Source organism: Papilio polytes, unplaced genomic scaffold (genome assembly GCF_000836215.1).
Source record: "Papilio polytes unplaced genomic scaffold, Ppol_1.0 DF823691.1, whole genome shotgun sequence".
In the NCBI taxonomy this organism is placed as follows: domain Eukaryota; kingdom Metazoa; phylum Arthropoda; class Insecta; order Lepidoptera; family Papilionidae; genus Papilio; species Papilio polytes.
In genome coordinates this window covers 2,876-25,598 of record NW_013525513.1, presented here as the reverse complement: position 1 = coordinate 25,598, position 22,723 = coordinate 2,876, and the positions used below count along the sequence as shown (strand labels likewise).

Below are 22,723 nucleotides of genomic sequence, written 5' to 3'. Positions count from 1 at the left end.
ACAGACTTGTTTACAAAAGAAAAACAATTTCGTACGTCACAGGTGTTAGCTTCGAAGCTTTCTGAATCTTTTACAAGATTCCTGGCTTCATTTTTTACAGCCCTAATTACAGCTTGACATTCTATAACAGGGTTTATAATTGAACGTAAATTAAATAGAAATATCTAAGTTTTTAAAAGGAAATCCTTTAATCTACGTCGATCGTTTTTATTGACATTGACAATTGACAATTAACAATTGTCTTAAAGTGTCAGAATATTTTGTTATATTTTCTTGATATTTGCGTTTGCTGAGAATTGATAAGAGCATAAATAAAGACATCACAATTGCTTATTTTTATTATGTAGCCATTAGTTTTGACATCAGTATTATAGTTAATTATAATCTAATCGTTCTAAGAAAGCCAAGATGGACTTCGAAAGCCCCGACGTAGAAAAGGACTTTCCTGGATTGTACGCCTCCGAAACCGGGCGGAAAAGTAATGAAAGTGACTGTAAGTGAAAAATAGATTATTTTAATTTTATGTAGAGTTATCACGACACTTACTATAAGAAATAAGTTCTAGCATTGTGTACTGCGGAATAAAATACATTCTATCCGAAGTTACTGATAATAACTCTCTTTTTTATGTACAGTGTCAGCAAGACATATTAACTATAAGACCTAAGTTCTAGCACTCTGTACTGCAGAATATTATTCTTTATTTTTACGTCATGCACAAAGATTAGCAATTAATTAACGATTCATCTGGTTAATGAAAATGTTTATACCATACCAAAAGTGTTAATATTGAATGTGGATGGCTACAAAGGTAGAGGAAGACTGAAGAAAGTATGGATGGATTGTGTGATCCACTCCTTTCTTAAGAGGATATGCTTAAGAGGGGAGTGGATTCAGATATGACGATTGATAGAAATGTATGGAAGAGCAGCACATACTGTGCCATCTCTCCATTAGGGATAAAGGCAAGTTGATGAATGAAAATGTTCATACCATATACTACATACCTTCGACAAATATTCTATTACATACTATAATGAATAAAAATAATTACCATATATCGGTTTATTATATGTTTCTAAAGTACCAGACAGTTTATGATAAATCTTTTGGTATGATAATCTAAGAATAACTAAGACAAGCTCCAAAAATAAAATTTTTCTATGGAGCATCTTATAGATTTTCGGTATTATTTTAGTTAGTGATGGAGCAGATCATGAAAAGCCTAGCAAAAAAGATTTACTAGGGAGACGTAAAGATAAAAAGGAATCAAAGAAAGATAGGGGATATGCTGCCTTAGAAGGTGAAAGCTCACCAGAAGAGGATACAGATACAAAGTGAGTATTGACAATCTATACTATTAACACAATTATGTAAAACTGTTTTCATTGAAATAAATAAAAAAAAAGTAAAGCATAAACACACACTTCTTTGTTGCCTAAGATGTCAGCAATTACAGCAATATATTTGAACACCATTAAACTTAGGGGGTAAATATTTTGGAAAAAAACGCTAATGTGGTAAAGAGACCATAAGTTGCTGCCATCATAAAGGAAGCAAGGTTGTCATCATGTCATGCCATTTTGACATTTTATAATTGATAACTTGACAAATGTAAACAATAAAATAAAATTTTCATAATTTCATGCTGATGAAGTTGCACAGGAACAGCTAGTACAATATAAGACTTTTGTAGTTATCATACTATTATTATTATTATGTCATAGGAGCTATCTAATTGTCCTTTGAATTAGTCTTAGGCACTGTACTAAAAGTAATGTTACCGAACGGCTTCTGTTAATCGGACATTTGGTACTTTTAGTACACTACACGATATCGGTGTTCGCCTCTTCGTTGTTTGATTTGATTGAATATTTGCCAGATTAAAGCATCCACATTCGATAATGAGAATCATAAGTGGATACAATTATTCACAACTAAATTTATTTTCGCTAGTAACATATGTTTGACCCTGCTTAAAATTTGATGTGAAGTAATATATAACCCCCGTTATATTCTATTCATGTATTGTGTTTTCAAAAATCTGAAGTACTAAAGGTACTAAAAGTATGTACTAGTACGTTTTCCCAATTGTACTAGTACGGTGCGCACTTGCAGATGTCCGATTAAGCCCAAGACTACTTTGAATGCTTAAAACAGCATAGATTTAAAAAAAATACAAGCATTGTGGATACTACTCTGTATTATAAAAGACAATCTGTATTTATAAACATCAAGAAAATTTATTATTTCCACTTTATTGTAAATAAATTTATCATATGAGAAGATATATAAATCACAGAATTGCTTTCAGAAGTCCATCAAAGTCGAAGAAAACTAAATCGTTCAAGTTTCCCTCCAAAAATAAAGAGAAACGCGAGAAATCTCGTGATAAAGAAAAAACTGTAGAAGAGACAATCAAACATAAAGAGTCAAATGAAAAAGATAAGAAAAAGGAAAAAGAAAGAGAGAAGGAGCGCGAAAAAGAAAAGAAAGAGAAAGAAAAGCGAGAAAAATTAAAAGAAAAAGATAAAGTAAGTAGTAATTATACAATTTCTAATTAATTTTACTATTCCTAAGCATGACAATGCAGTACTTGAACCTCTTATATGTTCTTATTTTAATTAAATTTACTTTCAAAGTTCACATTGCCGAATACCATTGTTTATTGGATTAAAGTTAAGAATACATAAAAAAAACACGATTATCGCCTAAAATGAACTCAGGGTTAGGCAAAAAGTTTCTTATTGTATTTCAAACAATCACTAAACAATTTTATCATACTTCATACTACGTTATATTATAAATTACGAAAGTTTGGATGAATTAATGTTGTTGTTATATATCTCCAAAACATCCCAATGGATCTGAAATTTGGCAAAGATAACACTAAAAGGACATATAAGCTATTTTTTTATTCCTCGGATGGGTTTGCAGGCGACAGCTATAATACTATAAAAATAGTTGTAACAAATGAAAAATATTTTATCTCCAAACTATTGTATTTTCAAAAACTTTGCAAAAGTTATGTTGTTTTTGCTCAAGGATTAACATTGTTGGATAAACAATTATTCACCCTGGAATTACCTGTCGTAGCATGTTGACCTATTTATGACAATGTTGAAGAATCCTTTTGAATTGAGACGCGCAATATGATATTTTCGAAGTAAGGCGCGCTATTTTCAAAAATAACAGGAAAAAATAGTTTTTTTTTCAACCATCATAGCTAAATCACTTTAACACTTTCTTACTATTAGAATTTCATCTATACATTGGACATATTATGTATTACCACATATAGAAAATTGTTTTATAAATTATGAACGATTTATGATTACGTTATTATTAAAATATTTATAAAAGCCATTGTCTGCAACTGTTTTATTCACTGAATCAATTTGTGCGACTTTAAATTGTTATATTTTGTATCTAGATTGTTTTTACTGGCTTAGAAAATTAGACGTAACAAAACTGCAGGCAGATATCATATTTGCAACGATAAATTTACAACGTTAAAAACGTCAAGGACCCCCAACGTTAAAGGACGTTCGTGATTTTTACAAAATACGAGACATTTTTAATTGTAACACCAATAATGAAAACACGTCATTTAGAGTTCGTGAATGTCATTCTATGTCATATATTTTGTATTGCGTGTATATCAAAATTTCACGGTCCACCGGCTCTCGTGTCTTATGCATAAATTCGCTAAGTTAGCCAGTAACCGCGACCTTGGTCTAACAACACAAAGAGCGCTCATTCAGTTGCCTTTTGAATCTGAGACATGCATCACCTACGCAGCGTATTCACGAAGGTGCTACTTTTAAACAAGTGAACTCGGTCTATTTCAATAAATGTTTTTAATAATCTTAGACACATTTCTTATCTGTACTATATTTTTATCGTTCCTTTACGGCCAGTAATCAATTTTTTTAGTGCCTAAAGTTATTGTTGACGCGTCTATTTATTGATATTGTTTAACAGGAAAAAGAAGAAAAGGCAAAATTTAAATTAGAATCGAAAGAGAAACTCAAAGATGATAAGAAAGATAAAGTTAAGGAAAAAGAAAAAGACAAGGTGAAGGAGAAAGAAAAGGAGAAAGTGAAGGAAAAAGATAAGGACAAGAAAGATAAGAAGCTAACTAAAGTGCCCTCAACGGTGACTTCGGGAGTGCCTTTCGAAGAGATTTTTACTTTAGGAGGTAAGTTAATTAACACACTAATTACTATAAGCCACCAATGTATTTATGTTTTGTAACATGTATTTTCGTTAAGGATAAACATATTTTTAAGATATTTTGGTATAAACATTAGTATTTTCGTACTTTAAAAATGCAAAAGCAGTAAATTAAGTCTGTTGTAAAATCGCCAATACCCGCTATTTGATATTTAGTGTGTTCAAGCCCTTATATATTTTTTGGGTCACGGATCATTAATTATCAACTGAGTTTTCGCTCTAATAAACTGAATTTGTTTTGTTTATTTACGCCATCTATCGGTTGTAATTTTAAAATGTTTTGAGACAATTTTCAGGCGAAGGCCAGATGTTGTGAAATAAAACATTGTCTGTTTTTGCTCGTTATAGAATAAACTGCGTATCGGATTTGCTTTTCAAACGAGCATGGGAAGAAAACTCGTAAATATAGGACAGTTGTTTTCGTATTATCTTAGTTATGTTGGTAGCAAGATTCGCTAGTGAAACATTTCAGTCAATTAAAAGATAAACTAGGAATTAAATAAACAAAACGCATACGTTTGAAGTTTGAATATGTTAAAATATTGTAATAGCCAAACGCAAGCCATTTTCCATGTCTTTGTAAATCTTTAGAAAAGTTTTAAAAAAAAAACCAAATGTAAATCTGAAGTTTAAAAAAATGACACATCAAAAATGTTTTTATACAAGTTGTGGCAGTGGAAATACAAAAGTGACATCTGCAATTTACACAAGCCGTAGGCACTACAGTAAAGGAGGCCATTGTCATGTCTGTGTTAGGGCATGCTTATGAAATGCTTGTGCGGAGCCACGACTTTGAAATAAAAAAAAATCACTTTACTTTGTCCATCTTTTAAGGAACTTTAAACCAGTCCATGATCTTAAGTTTACATTATCATTTGCAATGAGATTGTTTAATTTTTAGACTCATGATGTTTTGTTTGAGTTTTTGATTTGTTAAACAGATTTTGGGGAATAATGCTGATGGTTTCCATGCTTCACTTTCTAATGAGTATTCCTTAGTGGTATTGTAGCTGGCAATATCTACCAAGACGCGATTTTTGTAACAATTAAAAAACAAGTATTTTATCTATGCGTCCACAAAATAAAACATCGCCAGTTCAAGGCGATACAAACAGATAACACAATGGTTTCGTAACGTAACGCTGCATGTCACTGTGTTCTGTTTATTAATTAAAAAGTGAAAATGAATCCTTTTATAAATGGATTTCATATTGATGGTAAGTTTATAACAATCGTTATACTTCTTAATTCAAAAATACAACTTGCAGTAGACTTTGCCAAATTCGTAACGGTTATCTACCTACAAGCGAAAGTAAACAATCTTGAATAATAACATTATGTTGATGTTCACATCACTTTCTCGAATTTTTGCTTAAATATCATCTTAAAATATGCTAATTAACTTGTGAAAGTAACAGGATTACATATTAGTTTAGATTTTAAAAGATATTTCAAATAAATTTAAACCCCAATTTCGAAATGTCGACAAAATAAACAAAAAAGTCGATAATGTAATTGATTAAAAAGACACATTTATCTTAAATACGTAAGTTTAGTAACAGATTAAAGAAATACATAAAGCGTACATAATGACATGACAGAACAATAAGATATCCATTATTTAGGTATGCAGTATCATTCTTGTTTACGCTCGTCATTCTGACGTGTTTAATTCAGATTGTAACCTAAGGATTACTAATGTTCAAAGAAAGTGCTTAAGGTCTATATCACACAACAGCGAACTAACCGAAGCGAAGCGTAAAATATAAGATACGAAAATTAAATAATAATTGAAAGCAGAATTTATCCCGTATTAGAATTAATTTTTGATTTAGTAACCGGTCCGATTTCTGTACAAAACAATCCTAAAAATGTTATGTCATATTTTTTATTTAGATTAGTAGGGTGTCGGCGCAAAATTACTAATATAGACTACTAGCTTACGCCCGGACTCCGTCCGCGTGGAAGTAAAAAAAAGGATGTAGCCTTTGTTCTTCCAGACTATGCTTTACATCTATACCAAATTTCATCGAGATCCGTTCAGTCGTTTAGGCAACAAACTCTAACAAACATCCATCCATCTAAACTTTCGCATTTATCATATTAGTATGCAGTATGACTAGCTTTCACTCGTGACTCCGTCCGTGTAGTAAAAAACGATAACAAAAATATCCTAAGTGTTCTTCCAGAATCTAGACTATGTTATACATCTACACCAAATTTCATCGAGATCCGTTCAGTCGTTTAGACTGCAAACTCTAACATCCATCTACATAAACTTTCACATTTATAATGTTTGTAAGATTTTTAATTTTTTGAATACAAATTAGTTATTAAATTTCAGTCGCGCTGCCTATATTTGGGGTGCCGCTTCAGCAGTCCGTGGAACGTTCCAGATGCCACGATGACACACTGCTGCCCTTAGTGGTTAGAGACAGCATTGACTTTCTACAGGTAAAATATTTCTTATAGAAAACTAATTAAAATGTATAATTATGAGATAAGACTCTGTTGGATTTGGCTTATTTTTAACTGAGGTTATTAAGTAGACTGTACATTACTTAAAAATATTGAATTTCGTTAGAACTCTCATATAAATATTTTACAAGCAAATGATTTTGTTTACAATAAAACATTTTATTACGTAGGAATTATTTTTAGAAACTCTGTATTTTAACGTAAAATTAAATGTATCATAAACAAGTCGTAAACTGAAAGGTTTATTCGTAGTTACCATTTGATAGTTAAAATAATTTTTAAATTCTAATATATCAGGTTTGTTGAGAAGAACCTTACACTCACACTTAGAATCGTTTTATAGTATCTTTTGCAATCCCTTAGCATGCAATTCTAATACTAAGTAGAATTACATACTAAAGATAGAATTAGTAACCATTTATTGTTGGGAGACTGTCTAGTTGAAAATGACAATAAATAATTTCGACCTTTTGTGTATGAAAATGTAGTCTCAATTTGTTTATAAATATTGTTGTTCGACTATGTCCAGTAGAATATGACACCAAATTAATTTGGACCTTATGTGTATAGGCGCATGGTCTGAAATCGAATCAGATCTACCGCGCTGATCCGGACAAGATCAAACTGCAGCAGCTGCGGCGGCTGTTCACAGACCGCGGGCCAACATTCCCTTACCATTGGGACGTTCCTGTCGCCTGCGCTATGCTTAAAGCCTTCATCAGGTAACGCCAGACTAACCTCGAATGTCAAAAAAAAAGTATCCAAGTCTATACAAATGCATTTTTCATCTCTATCATTCGCATAGGAAATACAGAGATAGCAATATTGTGTACAGGTTTCAAAAATGGAATTTATATAAATGTTTTTTTTTTTAACATTACCAAAATGTTTTAAGAACTAATAGCAACACTTTCTATTAAAGCTTAAATTGACAGTAGTTATTTAGTTTAGTCATCTTGCGGTATAAAAATATAGTAAAGTTAATAAGTTATGTCGCGTTATACACTTAATAGGTAAATGCATAAATCTTAAACAAGTTTTATTGCGTCTTATAAAGTTATCTGTGGGCGGTTGTGTAGGTTTCTTGAAAAACCAATCGTGTATACAATTATAATTATTACTTGCATTAAGATAGATATTGCACTTCGTTGTAAATTGTTAATTTTAAATGTTATTCTATTCAGAATTCCCTTTATTTACCAAACTTTAAAAGTTACGCATTCGACCACATCAATTGTAAGGCGTAGTAGTACTGTGACAAGCGATTTATTAACGCATTTACCGTTAACTTTAACACTTAGTATAAAGTACAGATAATATAATACTGTACTATAATGTACTATCGTAGAGTACAGCAACAATATACTGTACTGTACTATAGTGAATAACAGCAAAAGTATAGTGTACTCTGTTGTAGTACAGTATAGCAACAGTACACTGTACTGTTCTATAGTAGATTACAGCAACAGTATACTATACTGTACTATTGCAGAGAACAACAAACGTATACTGTAATGTACTAAAGTACAGTACAGCAAAAGTATACTGTACTTTAATAGTATACTGTACTAATGAAAAGTTCGTTCTGCAGCGAGTTGCCAGATTCAATTCTAACACAAGAGCTGCACGGTCAGTTCGAGCAGGCGACGGCGATGGCGGAGCCGCAGCGCGAGGCGGCGCTGCTGGCGCTGGTCGGCAAACTGCCCGCCTACAACCACAACCTGCTCGCCTGGCTCATGACGCACTTCGCACATGTTGTTGCCAATGAACAGGTAATCTGACACCTAATTTGACTGATACTATCAAAAATATAAAAAAAACATAGACTAGGTATAGTGAGCAAACTCTCTCATCGATATTCTCTCTCTCTTGTATTGTCATATAATAAAACATTTTACAAAATTATAATAAGACCCAACTTTTACAAAAATAAAGTAAACAGTGTTCAAAAATGAAAATAAGAATATTTAAACATTTTACTTTTGCACATAATTAATTGACAAGTGGTTTTTAGACTGTCAAAAGTCAGCTATAGTGATGGTCATATAAAAAATATCTCAAGTGAAATGTCAATTATACATCCTCTATTTATATTTTAATCTCTTTGATTACTAATAAAATTGTTTTTGAATGTGTATTGCACTTTTCAAAATTCTTGGTGGTCGGAACACAATACGAGTGGAATAGAACATAATTTAAAATGCAGTTGCAGTGTATGTTGTTAAAATCAATAATTAAAAATTTTCTTATGTACAGTTTTTTCTTTAGTCAAAGAATATTTTATTATTTTTGCAGGTAAATCAAGCGAACATTCAAACGATCACGAACTTCATGGGCCCGGCGCTCAACATGTCTCAGAACCTGCTCACGTATCTTATCACTAAGGCGGACAAACTCTTCCCTAATGTCAGCCTAGAGAAGTAAGCTACTTTAACTTAAATTAATAAATTGGGAAATGGCGTCTAATCTTACTTCTTACTAATGTTTTAACGGGAAAGTTTAAATGGATGGATGTTTGTTAGAAGACCAAATCAGCTCAATGGATCTCGATGAAATTAGGCATAGGCAATATAGTCTTGAAGAACACATAATTTAACAATGTTTCTTTTTTTGTTATTTCGAGCGAACGGAGTTGCGAGCAAAAGCTATATTACATATAGATGATGCATCTTATCTGGACTCCCTACTAACTCGGTAGTATTTGTATTTCACTGCCTGTAGCCTAAACGTCTAAAACTGTTTATAAGCTGGTAAAAATGTATGAACCGGCAATAAATTTAATATCGCGTGAAATGAATGTCCAGTGGCTGTAGTACAGTTGTTTTAGTAAACGATTCATTTCCAGATACGTGCCCCCATTGCTGTCGATGGGGGCGGAGTTCCCGGAGTGCGGCGCGGCGATGCGGCGCGAGCTGCGCAAGCAGGAGTCGCTGCTGAGCCAGATCCACGCGGAGATGCACGCCGGCTTCATCACGCCCGCGCGCGACCAGCGCCTCTGGGAGGCGCAGAGGATCGTCACGCAGCTCAAGGTCACATATTAACTGCTAAAACAATTCATAAATAATACTCAGTACTAACTCAGTTGGTACACAATTCGTACTAGTACACAGTAGGTACAGTTCATACACACTTGTTATATCATTAATCCGTACTTAGCCAGTACGCACTCAGTTCGTACTCAGTGTTTTCTCAATAAACTTACATCGTTTTTCTTGTAAATTCTTTCTTTATTTTTACTTAAATTAATTTTACAACATAACAAAAATTCTTGACGTCATTTTTTTTCATCTTGACATTCTCTGCTCTTTTTGTCCGTTACCCTTTTTCTTCCTTATTTATTCCATAAAATGTCTATGCAGCCAGTAATATACATATATTGTTACATTTGTAATAAATTACAATTTTACCACAGCTTCTTATATAAAATAATAATATTTAATAATGGTTGCAGTCTTACAATAATTTCATTTAATAAAAACCTAATACAACAAAAAACAGCGCCATCTCTTGGTCTATTAAATTTAACCACTCAGTACGTTTTTAGTAGGTATTCAGTACGCACTTAGTTGGTACACAGTTTGTACTCAGCATGTGCTCAATTAGTACAAAGATCGTACTCAGTGCGTTTTTTGTACGAATTCAGTACATATTCTGTAGGTACACACTTATTCAGTATGGGCTACTTGCGTACTCAGAAGGTACATAGCCACTCTCAGTTCTTAAGTTGTTTCCCTTGGTGTCGATTTACTATTAGAAAACTACATTAAGGAACTCCCTTAGAACTCCTAATAACTATTAAATTAAGTCCACTAGGCATTTTGTTCTGTTCTTGTCCGTAGATAAGTTAATTTTTCCATAATCCGTCGTTTTTCAAATTATTTATTTATTTCAGAGGAAACTTCGATCAGTTCAGAAATCAGTGGAACCGAACGCGTTACCGCAGCAACCTTCAGTTGAAGACAAACCTCCTGAAGAAGAGCCTTTAAAGGACACACAGACAAACGAGACTATCACTCAAGCAGACATCGAAACTATTAAAACACCTTCTACTGACGCTTTCCAAGACATAAAAGAATCTCCAAACGTACCTGATCATACATTCCCTGTTGAATTCGAGGATAATTTCAATTTCCAAACGACTGAAATCAAAGAAACGCCAGAAGAAGAACCACAACCACAACCACAACCACCAGCAGAACCAGTGAAAGAGAAACCCAAACTTACAGAGAAAGAGTTAAAAGTATTAAGACTGGAGTTAGAAAATGCCGAATATCTGCAATTAAAATCTCTTTTACAGGCAAAAATTAATTCAGAACAATTTGAAATAGTGAAACTAAGAAGTCACGTAGCTATAAAGAATAAACAAGAAGGTAACGTGCAGACGAATAAAGAAACAAAAGAGAGTTACACGGCAGAAGAACAAGAGTTACGACAGAAGCTGATAAAAGAGAACGCGATGTTAGAACAGAAGAGACTGAGTTTGGTGAACCAAATATTCCAAGAGAGGGTCGCTTGCGTACAACTCAAGATTGAGTTGGCGATGAACGAGATCCTCTCTAAATCGTAGTTATAAGCTGTACAATTTTTATGTATTAACACAAATAAATTATGTTTTTAATTTAATGAGTATGTTTTAGAGTTAAATATATTTTTTGTTTTACTTTTGTTTTTATTTCATCTTAACAATTTAAATTATTTACATACAAACTATAGTAACGCTCTGTGTTAACAATATAGTATTATAAAACAAGAAGGTTTTTATTGTATCTAGTATTAATTTCCTATTTTAAAACTATCTTGTGCTGCATGGTAAATTCGACAAGAATAAACCATCGAATAAAAAATCAAATAAGACATCGTCGCCGCCGGCGCACGCAATGGCAACTGCACCCCCGGTGCCCCCCGCCCCCTCAAGCCGCGCCCTTCGAGCGCTGGCCCGCAGTGCGAGGCGCGACGCGAACGCGACACATACTTAACTCTCGCCCTGAAGAAGGACCCCCGCAGGGTCTGAAACTGGTCGGTGCCGTCACCGGAAAAACAAAAGCATACGTGAGTAAGCCGTAAATAATTAATTATAAAATGTCTCACGAAAGTTTAAATAATTTAAGAATAAACCATTTAAAAGTAACTTTTGGAGGAAGCGAAGATAGGACATTGTGAATACTAAGAGAAAAGCCATTGCGAAATTATATATCTGTTATTTACTTTAAAAAAATCGTTGAAGTTTTGGTACGTAAAAAGGGTACCAAGGACTACGAAGTAATTATACACTCTGGAGCATACCAATTCATCAGACAAATCTCACGTTTCTGGCAAGTTTATAGCAAATTTTAAATTTGACATATGTCAACTTCAAAATTAAAATAATTTGCGCCAAAACGATTTTGGTTTCGGGTTGCGGGTTTGTTTTTAATTTTTATTATTGCTTCCAAAAAATACTTTTCGAACATGTCCAAGCGTAATAGTATAGGAAACACTCTGTTTAATTACTTTACTAGAACGCCGCCTAGCAATAAGAAGTTAAAACCGAGTAATGATTCCAAGAACGATTCTCCCATATCGAACTTGGACAGTCCAAAATCATCAAAAGTTGAAAGTAAGTATATATCCTTTACATTTCATACAGTTGAGTAAACAACAAGATGGTAATTTGTCATAATTATATTTACAATAGGTAATAAACGTGAAAGACAACCGACGCCATCCCCTGATGTTAACAAAACTTTGGCTGACAGTGATGAAGATATTCCAATTTCGTCTAAAAAGAGAAAAAGGATACGTCTTAATCCCGTAGATTCAGATGATTCTGATGCGGAAAACAAAGGTAAATACATTTGTTACCTTACAACCTCAAACTTAGATACTTATGTCTTCGGACATTCAAGTAAAATTATTTATCTTATAGAGTGTAAGTGTAACAATCACATTTCTATTGAGAGTCATTTATCTCAGTTGCTCGGATTATTACATTTGTTGCCCAGAACACAATTTTAGGTGTTATAAGGGATGTAGGGGAGGCTCAACACTGCAATTAAGCAATTGAGATTATTATTAATTAAGCAATTGAGATACAGTAGAACCTCGATAAGTTAAAGTCCAAGGGAAGCACAAAATACTTTAAGTTATCAAAGGTCTATGTTATAAAGGTTTTGAGCTCTGATGTGAAGGGAACACATTATTTTTTTAAATTTATAGAGGTTTTTATGTTACTGAGGTTCTATTGTATTAGGAAAGATGTATGCCATTCTAAGTTTAGTTTATTTACAGAGGTTCAATCTCCATCTAAAACAAAAGATACATTACAAAAGAGACTGCAGGACAGTTTTAAATATGATCCAAATGAATCACCCAAGAATAGCAAAGAAAAAGCTTCTATTATTAGGTAAGAGTGCCTTAATACATTTTATTGTTATAATATTGATTTAAACCTTTTACACAGGGCAGCAAGCAAAAGCAAGCAGCCTATGTGTTATTCCAGACTATCCTCTACATCTTTGCCAAATTTTATTAAAATCCGCTCAGCAGTTTAGGCTACTAACTCTAACATACATCCATCCGTCTAAACTTTGGCATTCATAATATTAATAAAATTAATGAGAATTTATAAATAGGTTTTTAAGATCTACGGAAATTTTAAGCATGTTTATATTGCTATTTTATATTTAATCAATTCTCTAGTAAGCATACTCTAGGTGCCCATGTTAGTCTATGTGCAAACAATTCACTCATTGTAGAAATTGTAATATAGTAAAGTTTATTTAAAACCTGTAATAATAATTTATCAGCAAATCAAAGGTGCAAGCGAAACCAATTGAACAAGAACTAGCTGCAGCTGAAGATGGCGACTGGGTACATTGCAAATTAGACTGGCTTAAACCTGAGAATATCAGAGATGCCAACAAGAGGCGACCTGACCACCCTAATTATGATCCCACGACGTTATATGTACCACCAGAGTTTTACAAAACTCAAACACCAGTAAGTAATATTTATATTAGAACAAAGTTTAGAAACTGTTACAAAATCAAAAATATATACAACTAGCTGTTGCTGAAATTAGAAAATAATAAAAAATATGGCTTATGCTAGTAAAAGATAAATTACCTTTTTAACGGTGAAAGAATTTTTAAAATTGGCTCAGTAGTTTTTATATGAATCAAATATGTGTAAAAATACATTTTTTTAAAATTTGGCCTAGATATAGAACATAGCTTAGAAAGATGCTGGCAGACTACATTTAGTTTTAATTTCACATATACCAACTCATGGACATAAGTTAGTAGTGTATAAGAATTGGTTAGGGGTATTTAACGAAAAATTCTTTAACTGCCTTACCTTTGTAGATTGACTTTTATTTCTTACCAGCTGTTGCTCGCGACTTCTCCCGCGTGAAATTATAAAATAATAAAAAATGTAGCCTATATTACTCACAGATAAATTACCTTTCTAACGGTGAAAAATTTGTTAAAATCGGCCCAGTAGTTGTTGAGTTATTTATATACAAAAATACAAATCTTTCCTTTTTATTATATAAGTATAGATATAGATTTCTCTAATATTTTAAAGAGGAAAACTTTCTATTTTTGGTTTTTTGTATGTATTGAAAAGAGTCATAAACAACCAGGCCCATTTCAAAAGTTTTTTCACCATTAAATAGCTATGTTATCGCTGAGTAACAGAGTCTATGTTTTTTATTATTTTTATTTTCACGCGGGCGAAGTCGCGAGCTACAGTTAGTATAATTTAAATGAAATTTGTATATTTCAGGGACACAAACAATGGTGGGACATGAAGTCTGCTCACTTTGACTGTGTTTTATTCTTCAAAGTGGGCAAATTCTATGAGCTCTATCATATGGATGCAACGGTTGGGGTCAATGAACTCGGCTTCTCATACATGAAGGTAAAAATACATACATTTTTCTTCATACAACTAAACAACCAAGAGAAACATATTTTCTTTACAAATTGTAACAATACAAGTATTTTAACAGTGGAAATTATTTCAGCCATAAAACAATGTTAGTAATTATTTCAAAATCCTATAATATTTTACCCTTTATAAAAAAAACTAGCTTTCGCCCGCGACTCCGTCAGCGTGGTAAAAAAAAAAACAAAAGTGAGTAGCTTATGTGTTCTTCCAGACTATCCTCCACATCTGTACCAAATTTCATCGAAAACCGTTTAGCCGTTTAGGATACAAACTCTAAAAAACATCCATCCATCTAAATAATCGCATTTATAATATTAGTAAGATATATAGGGATTGTTTTAATTGATGTATTTGTGTTGCTTACAATGAAGGACCAATTAAAAATAATTGTCTGTCCTCAAATCTGTGTTTGTAATCTTCGAGACAACTAGACCGATTTTGTCGGGAATTTCAAAGGAAGATAGTTAATGTAAACTAATTTAGGCAATTTTTGTACTGTACTGAATAAAAGTCCCCTTTTAAATGTTCCTAAAACTTTTAAATAATTCATATAATAACGTTTTAGGGTCAATTTGCTCATTCTGGATTCCCGGAGAGTGCGTACGGTCGTATGGCGTCTACGTTAGTGTCGAAGGGGTACAAGGTGGCGAGAGTCGAACAAACTGAGACTCCAGAGATGATGCAAGAGAGGTGCAAGAAGCGTAAGTATTTACGACCGCTGCCCATAAATATCCACCAATCCAGATGCGTTGTCTATCGTAATGGACGGAGGAGGAGACGCACATAAACAGGATATTTCCCCTTCCTATGCCTTTCCTTCCCATCCTTTCTTAAGAAAAGGTTGGAAAGGGAAAGGGTCTTAAATTAGGGCTCCGGCACCAACACAATCATCAGACTGTATGCGGAATTGTTCCCACTTCACACCTGTTTTCTGTGTGGTCGTGGTATTACAACTGGCGAGCCGACCCATTCGTGCGAAGATATTAAAGCGGGCTCGACCACTGTTGAATTTCACGCGGACGAAGTCGCTAGCAACAGCTAGTATAGGATATATTTGTCAAAATGTTATTTTCAGTGGGTCAAACGAGTAAAAGCGACAAGGTGGTGCGGCGCGAGGTGTGCCAGGTGAGCGTGCGCGGCGCGCAGGTGTGCGGGCTGCAGGACGCCGCGCCCGCCAGCGCCGCCGCCCTCTACATGATGGCCATCGCTGAGGAGGTCAACGGAATTGCTTTCTCTAATTGTTTACTGGTTAAACTAGCTTTTGCCCATGACTGTCCGCGTGGAATACAAAAAACGATAAGTAGCCTACCTGTTCTTCTAGACGCTCTACATCTATGCCAAATTTCATTGAAATCTGCAACAGTTTAGGTAACCAATATTAAAGTTTTCGAATTTATAAAAATAAGATTCGTAGGTTAAAGTGTGTAGCCTAAACTGTTAAACGAATCTCAATTAAATTTGGCATACTTGTAGAGCAAGGTTGGAATAACACATATGCTACTTTTTTTCTTTTTAATTCTACGCAGATGGAGTCGCGGGCAAAGCCAGGTCTTTGTAATATTTGGCAAATCTTACTTGGCCCTTGAAAGGCCGGATAAAATGAAGTTCTAACAAAACTTAAATATACACTTAACTTTCTAAAACAGGGTTATATGATGCAAAAAGCTGGTTTAACTTTAAAATTACTTTTGTAATTAGTACACCACTAGCTTTTATCCGCGACTTCGCTCGCGTAGAATTAAAGAAAAAAAACAAAAGTGAGTAGCCTATGTGTTCTTCCAGACTATCCTCTATGTCTATGCTAAATTTCATTGAGATCCGTTCAATAGTTTAGGCTACAAACTCTAACAAACATCCGTCCATCTAATCTTTCGCATTAATGATATTAGTATGATTTGTTTCGGCTTCAAAATCAGGTTTGATTATAGAAAAGTGCCAGTTAAGATATTGTAAAAAAATACAACTGTATCAATTCTTATGGAACATACTGTATTTAAATGTTTTTTTTTTTATAACTTGCAGGAGTTGAACGGCTGCAGTACGTACGGCGTGTGTTTCGTGGACACGTCGATAGGACAGTTTCAGCTCGGCCAGTTCTGTGACGACAAGCACAGCTCCCGCCTGCTCACCACGCTGGCCCACTTCCCGCCAGCACTGGTATCACATATATACTTTATTAAAACTTTGTAAGCAAACGTCATTTTAGGAGGAATGTCTCTTTAACGCATCAGCTCGAAGTTCTTTTTTATCTATATTATAAAAATGAATGGTTTGTATTTTTGTATTTATATACAATACTGGCCGATTTGAAAAATTCTTTCACCATAGAATAGGTAATTTATCTGTGAGTAATATAGGTTTTTTTTATTTTTAATTTGACGCCGACGAAATCGCGAAAAACGGCTAGTATATTAAAAGATGAACCACCAAGCCTTGACTCTATACTAATTATGTTTTAATCACCTAGAATTATGAAATTTAATGATAACTATACTTGAAGTCTATAAATCTTACTAATATTGTAAATGCGATATTTTAGATGGATGGATGGATGGATGCTGTTTGTTAGAGTTTGTAAGTAACATAAATGCGAAAGTTTAAATGGATGGATGTTTGTTAGAGTTTGTAGCCTAAACTGCTGAATGGATTTCAATGAAATTTGGCATAGACATAGAGGATAGTCTGGAAGAACACATAGGCTACTGAGTTTTGTTTTTTTTTTTTAATTTAACGCGGATGGAGTCGCGGGCGAAAGCCAGTATTTATATATTGCTAGTACCTGTTTTAATTATTTCTTTTTTTTAACAGTTAGTGTACGACCGCAAACATACAACACTTCGGACAGTGAAGTTACTATCAACACATTGTCACAGCGCTCGCAGAGAACCATTGTCCTTGTGGTCACCTGATAAAACTCTAAAAACTCTCTCAGAGAAATACTACAGAACAAATGCTGATGGACACTGGCCTGAAGGTCTGAAGAAATTCTTACATGAAGGTAAATAAATATATATAAGGAAATAAAGTTATTAGTATCTAAAGGACTTGTTAATTACTATAGATTTAATATAAGATTTCAACATTGAGACATTGCTTTGGTAAATTTTAAATTGCAGGAAAAATCACGCAATACCGTCCGCGCGTATTTAAAGAAAAAAACAAAAGTAAATAGCCTATGTTTTCCTCCAGACTACTCCCTACATCTATGCCAAATTTCATCTACATCCGTTCAACAGTTTAAGCTACAAACTGTAACAAACATCCATCCATGTAAACTTTCGCATTTATATTACTAAATTTTTGCAGCACTAGCTTTAGCCTGCGAATCCATCCGCGTGAAATAAAAAAAAACAAAGTGAGTAGTCTATGTGTGTTCTTTTACACTATTGTCTATGTCTCTGTCAAATTTCATCGAGATCTGTCTAGCCATTTAGACTACAAACTCTAACAAACATCCATCTAAACTTTCGCATTTATTATATTAACTAATATTTCAAATAGAGAAGATTATAATTTCCAGTTCTTAACACAAAATTATTCCTTTTTCAGGTGACGCTTTAGGTCTAACTCCAGCTACCGAATGTTATTTAGCTATTAAAGCTCTAGGCGGCTGTGTAGCTTACCTAGATCAATGCTTAATCGACATACAAATACTAGACATGGCACAATTCAGTGAATACTGTCCACCTGACATTTTGAACACGACCTTAACACCAGAGAATAAGGTTCAGAATCAATGGCCTGGTGGCAACACTATGGTATTAGATGCAATAACACTGAAGAATCTAAGAATTGTTAATGATGAAGGATGTTTGTACGATAAATTGAATTTCTGCTCCACTGCTATGGGTAAAAGGTATGTATGATTTTTATTGTCATTATTGTCCTTACTAATTGTACTTAATTTATATTTCTAAACACTAAATCATCCTGTATTTTATTTGTTAATATGCATAAAATTGAGGTTAATTTTTTTATAACATGAGGTGGCAAATGAACAAGCGGCCACCTGAATCCACCAAAATGGCGAAGCGACCGCTGCCCATAGACATCCGCAATCGCAGATGCGTTGCCTACCCTTATCCCACAGACGCAGGAGACGCAGATAAAAAAGATATTTCCCCTTCCTATGCATCTCCACCGTCTAATCCACTTCCCCTTCTCATCCTTTCGTTATAAGAAAAGAGTGGTAAAGAGAAAGGGACTTAAATTAGGCCTCCGGCACCACACTCATCAGACGAAACACGGAATTGCTTCCATTTCACGCCTGTCTTCTGTGTGGTCGTGGTATTACACCGGGCGTGCCGGCCCTGCAGTGTTAAGATGTTAAAGCGGGCACTAACACTGTTATTATATATCGAATATATAACATACATTTTCTAAATTAACATATGTTTTTATATAATTTAAGGCTACTTGAGCATTTCAACTAATTTTAAAGTGTAGTGTCGATTTTTTTTTATTTTACTATATAATTTCAGATTGCTATACCAATGGGTGTGCTCACCCAGCTGTAGTTTAGATGTGATCAAACAACGCCAACAAGCTGTTAAGACATTATTTGAGAACCAAGAGCTTTGTCAAGATGCGAAGAACATCCTTACCACATTACCTGATTTAGAAAGACTGTTAGCCAAGTAAGTAAAAAGTATAAACACTTAGGTTAAAAAAGTTCAAAACGGACTTACTTTTTCAGTTTCCACTATCCAATCCATATAGAAAATTTATTAGTTTTGACATTATTGCTGTCCCTGTCTTCTACATAGGGAGTGAAAGAGATAGCAATATTTTGATAAAAATGTTAAAGCAGAGATAAAATATATTTTTGTAATCTTATTATGGCAGTGGAAATCCACAGTATATAAGTACTTTTCTATACTAACATTATGAATTCTGTTTTGTATGTAACAAGTAAACTCAAAAAGTATGACATTGATTAGATTTTTTTTTCACCATTAGAAAGCTGCATTATCACTGAATAACATAGACTATATTTATTACTAGATATGGTATAATTTGTCTTAAAAATTGTTATCACAGAGTGCACGCTTTGGGGAACCTAAAGCGGTCACAGAACCATCCCGATGCTCGTGCTATTTTCTACGAAGAGAGAACATACTCGAAGCGTAAAGTATTAGACTTTATCTCAGTACTGCAAGGATTTACTGCGGGATTGAAATTAAATGATCTATTTTCTGACGTCGAATCGGATTTGTTGAAGAAATTGACACAGTTCGCGCCACACGGCAAGTTTCCGGATTACAGGGAAACGTTAAAGTTTTTCAAGGTAGGTCAATATTAGCGCCATCTATAAAGCAGTAAAGCAAATGTGTAAGTTGAAGTTTCAAATACATGTCATAGATGTCGCTAAAGCTATTTTTATTTTTTAAATAGAAATTACTTTTTTCTATCGTTTCGCTGTTTCTTACGTAGTCACTTTTTTTTTCTTGGCTAAAATAGATTTTAGTTTATTTATATTTTTATTTTCTATTTTATAGGAAGCATTTAACCAGCAAGAAGCGGAAAAGGAAGGTCGTATATTGCCAGGACGTGGCGTAGACCAGGAATACGATGCCGCATTAGCTGAGATACAACAAATACAAGATGAACTAAAAGAATATCTTGTTGAACAGGAGAAATACTTTAAATGTCGAGTGAGTTTACTAACTAATTAATTTAAAAGATTTTTCAGACATGTTTTTTAAAGTAAATATAATTATTGTATTTCAGTTGAGTTACGTAGGCACAGATAAAAAACGTTACCAGTTGGAAGTGCCGCAGAACAGCGCGGCTAAAGCGGGCTCCGAATATCATCTAGAGGGCGCTAGGAAAGGATTCAAGAGGTTTTCTACTGCTGAGACTAAGGTACTATTCTGATATAATTTTGTTTTATCATTGGTGAAGAGAATTGCGGTTTTAGTTGGTTTTATTCCGATATTGTAAGACTATGTTATTATAAAATTGTAATGAGAGCCATCTAGCGAGAGTTTAGGAACCAACATTATAAATGACGCTCAATAGATGGCGCTGTACAACTTTTGGTGCAAATTAGCATTAAAAAAAATAAAAAACGCCATGAGTTAAGAGAATTTAATTGAACTATGTGTATGAATGTTCCAGAACTTTCTCGCACGTATGATATCCGCCGAGGATCAGAAATCTGTTATATTACGGGACCTCAGCCGGAGGATATTGGAGAAGTTCTCATCTCACTATACGCAGTGGGAGGGCGCTGTCAACTGCCTGGCGATGGTAGACGTGCTGCTGTCTCTCGCGGAGTTTGCACGACTGCAGCCGGGCAATATTTGCCTGCCTGACGTCACGTATGATAGTAATACTACGGTAAGGGATTTTCTTTACCATAATAAGGGATAATATTATAAATGTGAATGTTTAGATGGATGGATGTTTGTTAAAGTTTGTGGCCTAAACAGCTACCGATTTCGATGAAATTTTGTATAGATGTAGAGAACAGTCTGGAAGAACACATAAGCTTTTGTTTTTTTTTTTAATCCCCCGTCGACGGCGTCGCGGGCAAAAGCTAATAAGGGATAAATGAAGTAAGCTGTACATGTGTATAATAGTTTTGGCACGGGACTCCGTCCGCGTGGAATTAAAAAAATACAAAAGCAAGTAGCCTATGTGTTCTTCCAAACTATCCTCGACGTCTATGCCAAATTTAATCGAGATCCGTTCAACAGTTTAGGCTAAAACTCTAACAAACATCCATCCATGTAAACTTTCGCATTTATCCTATTAGTAAGATTTAATTTTCTATATTCCAGCCATACATCAAGATAGTAGAAGGTCGTCATCCATGCATTCCTATCGTGGAGGAGTTCATCCCCAACGACACGTGTCTGTGCGCGGGCCGCAGCCTGCTGCTGCTGACGGGCCCCAACATGGGCGGCAAGTCCACGCTCATGCGGCAAGTCGGCCTGCTCACTGTCCTGGCACATCTCGTAAGTGACTGCTGCAGTAGGGAAAACTAATATTTTGTAAGCATTTCCTCAGTGCAACTTAGGTTTCTTCGCCTACCATATTCTTGAAGGTCTGTAATTGGTGTTGCGGATGTCTGCGCGTAGTTGACCACCTTGGTGTTTGCATAACATATTAGTGGCCAATTTTACCTCCTTGATAGCGTACATCCCTAACACCAAGAGGTCCGATAAGCAACAATTTGAAGTAGAGGAAGATCGAAGAAAGTATGAATGGATTGTGTCAAAGAGGGTATGCTTAAGGAGCGTATTCAGGTATCACGGCTGATAGATGTATGGAATAATTGTACATACTGTGCCGACCCACCGTAGGGACCACCTATACATGTATAAACCATACACTTATGGTGTATTATTAAGTTATTTTTTAACCAATAAAAGATGACAGTACATTTTAGTTTATGTGTTACAGGGCAGCTACGTGTTAGCTGAGGAGTGCAGTCTGAGTGTAGTGGACCGCATCTTCACGCGGCTGGGTGCCTCAGACGACATCCTATCGGGGCAGTCCACCTTCCTGCTGGAGATGAACGAGACCGCAGCCATCGTGAAGCACGCCACGGAACATTCACTAGTGCTGCTAGACGAATTGGGTAAGAGAAACAAAGAAATTGATTAAGAAGAGAATTGTACTTTTTAGTCTTCATTCGCGTGTAGTTCACACTTGCATACTAGGTACTGGCATGTACCATCTTCAGTTACGTATTAACGCCTCCTTGACTAGACAGTACTTGGCATGCAAGTAACTAACAATATTTGTCATTATTGATATGCGTATAAGCTGAGGTGGGTGGGCACGTAGTTTGACAAGACATAAACGCATTATGCCAGTTACTGACATGCCACTACTACCCCGCTTTACTGACATGTTTATCTTTCACACACCTTAATATTCGAATTTATACTTGTAAAATAATTTTTACATTCGGCCCAGTAGTTTTTGAACCTATTCATTGCAATAAAACAAAGGTTTCCTCTTTATAATATTAGTATAGTGTTGGCGACGTAATTGCTATGCCTACTCGCTGTTACACGTGCCGCCCTTGGATGCACCTCGCGGCACGTGTAACCTCGGATGACCC

The 22,723-nt window shown here is 34.6% G+C and overlaps 2 protein-coding genes across 3 annotated transcripts; both read left to right on the top strand.

Annotated features, from left to right (window-relative positions):
• The first annotated feature begins 236 nt into the window (after positions 1–236).
• On the top strand, positions 237–11,374 carry LOC106104099 (ralA-binding protein 1). 2 transcript variants are annotated; one of them, XM_013284044.1, is made up of 10 exons: positions 237–493; positions 1,199–1,337; positions 2,315–2,534; positions 3,985–4,201; positions 6,581–6,690; positions 7,285–7,436; positions 8,306–8,486; positions 9,010–9,134; positions 9,560–9,743; positions 10,607–11,374. In XM_013284044.1, the coding sequence occupies exons 1-10, from the start codon at positions 409–411 to the stop codon at positions 11,279–11,281; spliced, it is 2,088 nt and encodes a 695-aa protein (XP_013139498.1). In that variant the 5' UTR covers positions 237–408; the 3' UTR covers positions 11,282–11,374. The 2 variants fall into 2 exon arrangements, with proteins under 2 accessions (XP_013139498.1, XP_013139497.1); XM_013284043.1 differs by lacking the exons at positions 237–493; positions 1,199–1,337; positions 2,315–2,534 and adding an exon at positions 3,770–3,814.
• A 712-nt stretch (positions 11,375–12,086) lies between these two features.
• LOC106104090 (probable DNA mismatch repair protein Msh6) lies at positions 12,087–22,375 on the top strand. The gene is made up of 17 exons (XM_013284030.1): positions 12,087–12,310; positions 12,389–12,538; positions 12,982–13,096; positions 13,500–13,692; positions 14,482–14,616; positions 15,212–15,347; positions 15,722–15,861; positions 16,669–16,803; positions 17,455–17,644; positions 18,196–18,502; positions 19,128–19,283; positions 19,687–19,933; positions 20,145–20,300; positions 20,377–20,511; positions 20,767–20,988; positions 21,432–21,608; positions 22,057–22,375. The coding sequence occupies exons 1-17, from the start codon at positions 12,163–12,165 to the stop codon at positions 22,258–22,260; spliced, it is 2,946 nt and encodes a 981-aa protein (XP_013139484.1). The 5' UTR covers positions 12,087–12,162; the 3' UTR covers positions 22,261–22,375.
• The last annotated feature ends 348 nt before the right edge of the window (positions 22,376–22,723 follow it).

What these genes read in the sequence shown, in the direction of transcription:
- LOC106104090 (XM_013284030.1), top strand. Translation starts at nt 12,163, where the DNA reads ATGTCCAAGCGTAATAGTATAGGAAACACTCTGTTTAATTACTTTACT. An exon ending in GAAAAAGCTTCTATTATTAG is followed by an intron (nt 13,097 to 13,499) that starts GTAAGAGTGCCT and finishes ATAATTTATCAG; the next exon opens with CAAATCAAAGGTGCAAGCGA. An exon ending in AGAAATACTTTAAATGTCGA is followed by an intron (nt 20,301 to 20,376) that starts GTGAGTTTACTA and finishes ATTGTATTTCAG; the next exon opens with TTGAGTTACGTAGGCACAGA.
- LOC106104099 (XM_013284044.1), top strand. Translation starts at nt 409, where the DNA reads ATGGACTTCGAAAGCCCCGACGTAGAAAAGGACTTTCCTGGATTGTAC. An exon ending in AATTAAAAGAAAAAGATAAA is followed by an intron (nt 2,535 to 3,984) that starts GTAAGTAGTAAT and finishes ATTGTTTAACAG; the next exon opens with GAAAAAGAAGAAAAGGCAAA. An exon ending in ACAGCATTGACTTTCTACAG is followed by an intron (nt 6,691 to 7,284) that starts GTAAAATATTTC and finishes TTATGTGTATAG; the next exon opens with GCGCATGGTCTGAAATCGAA.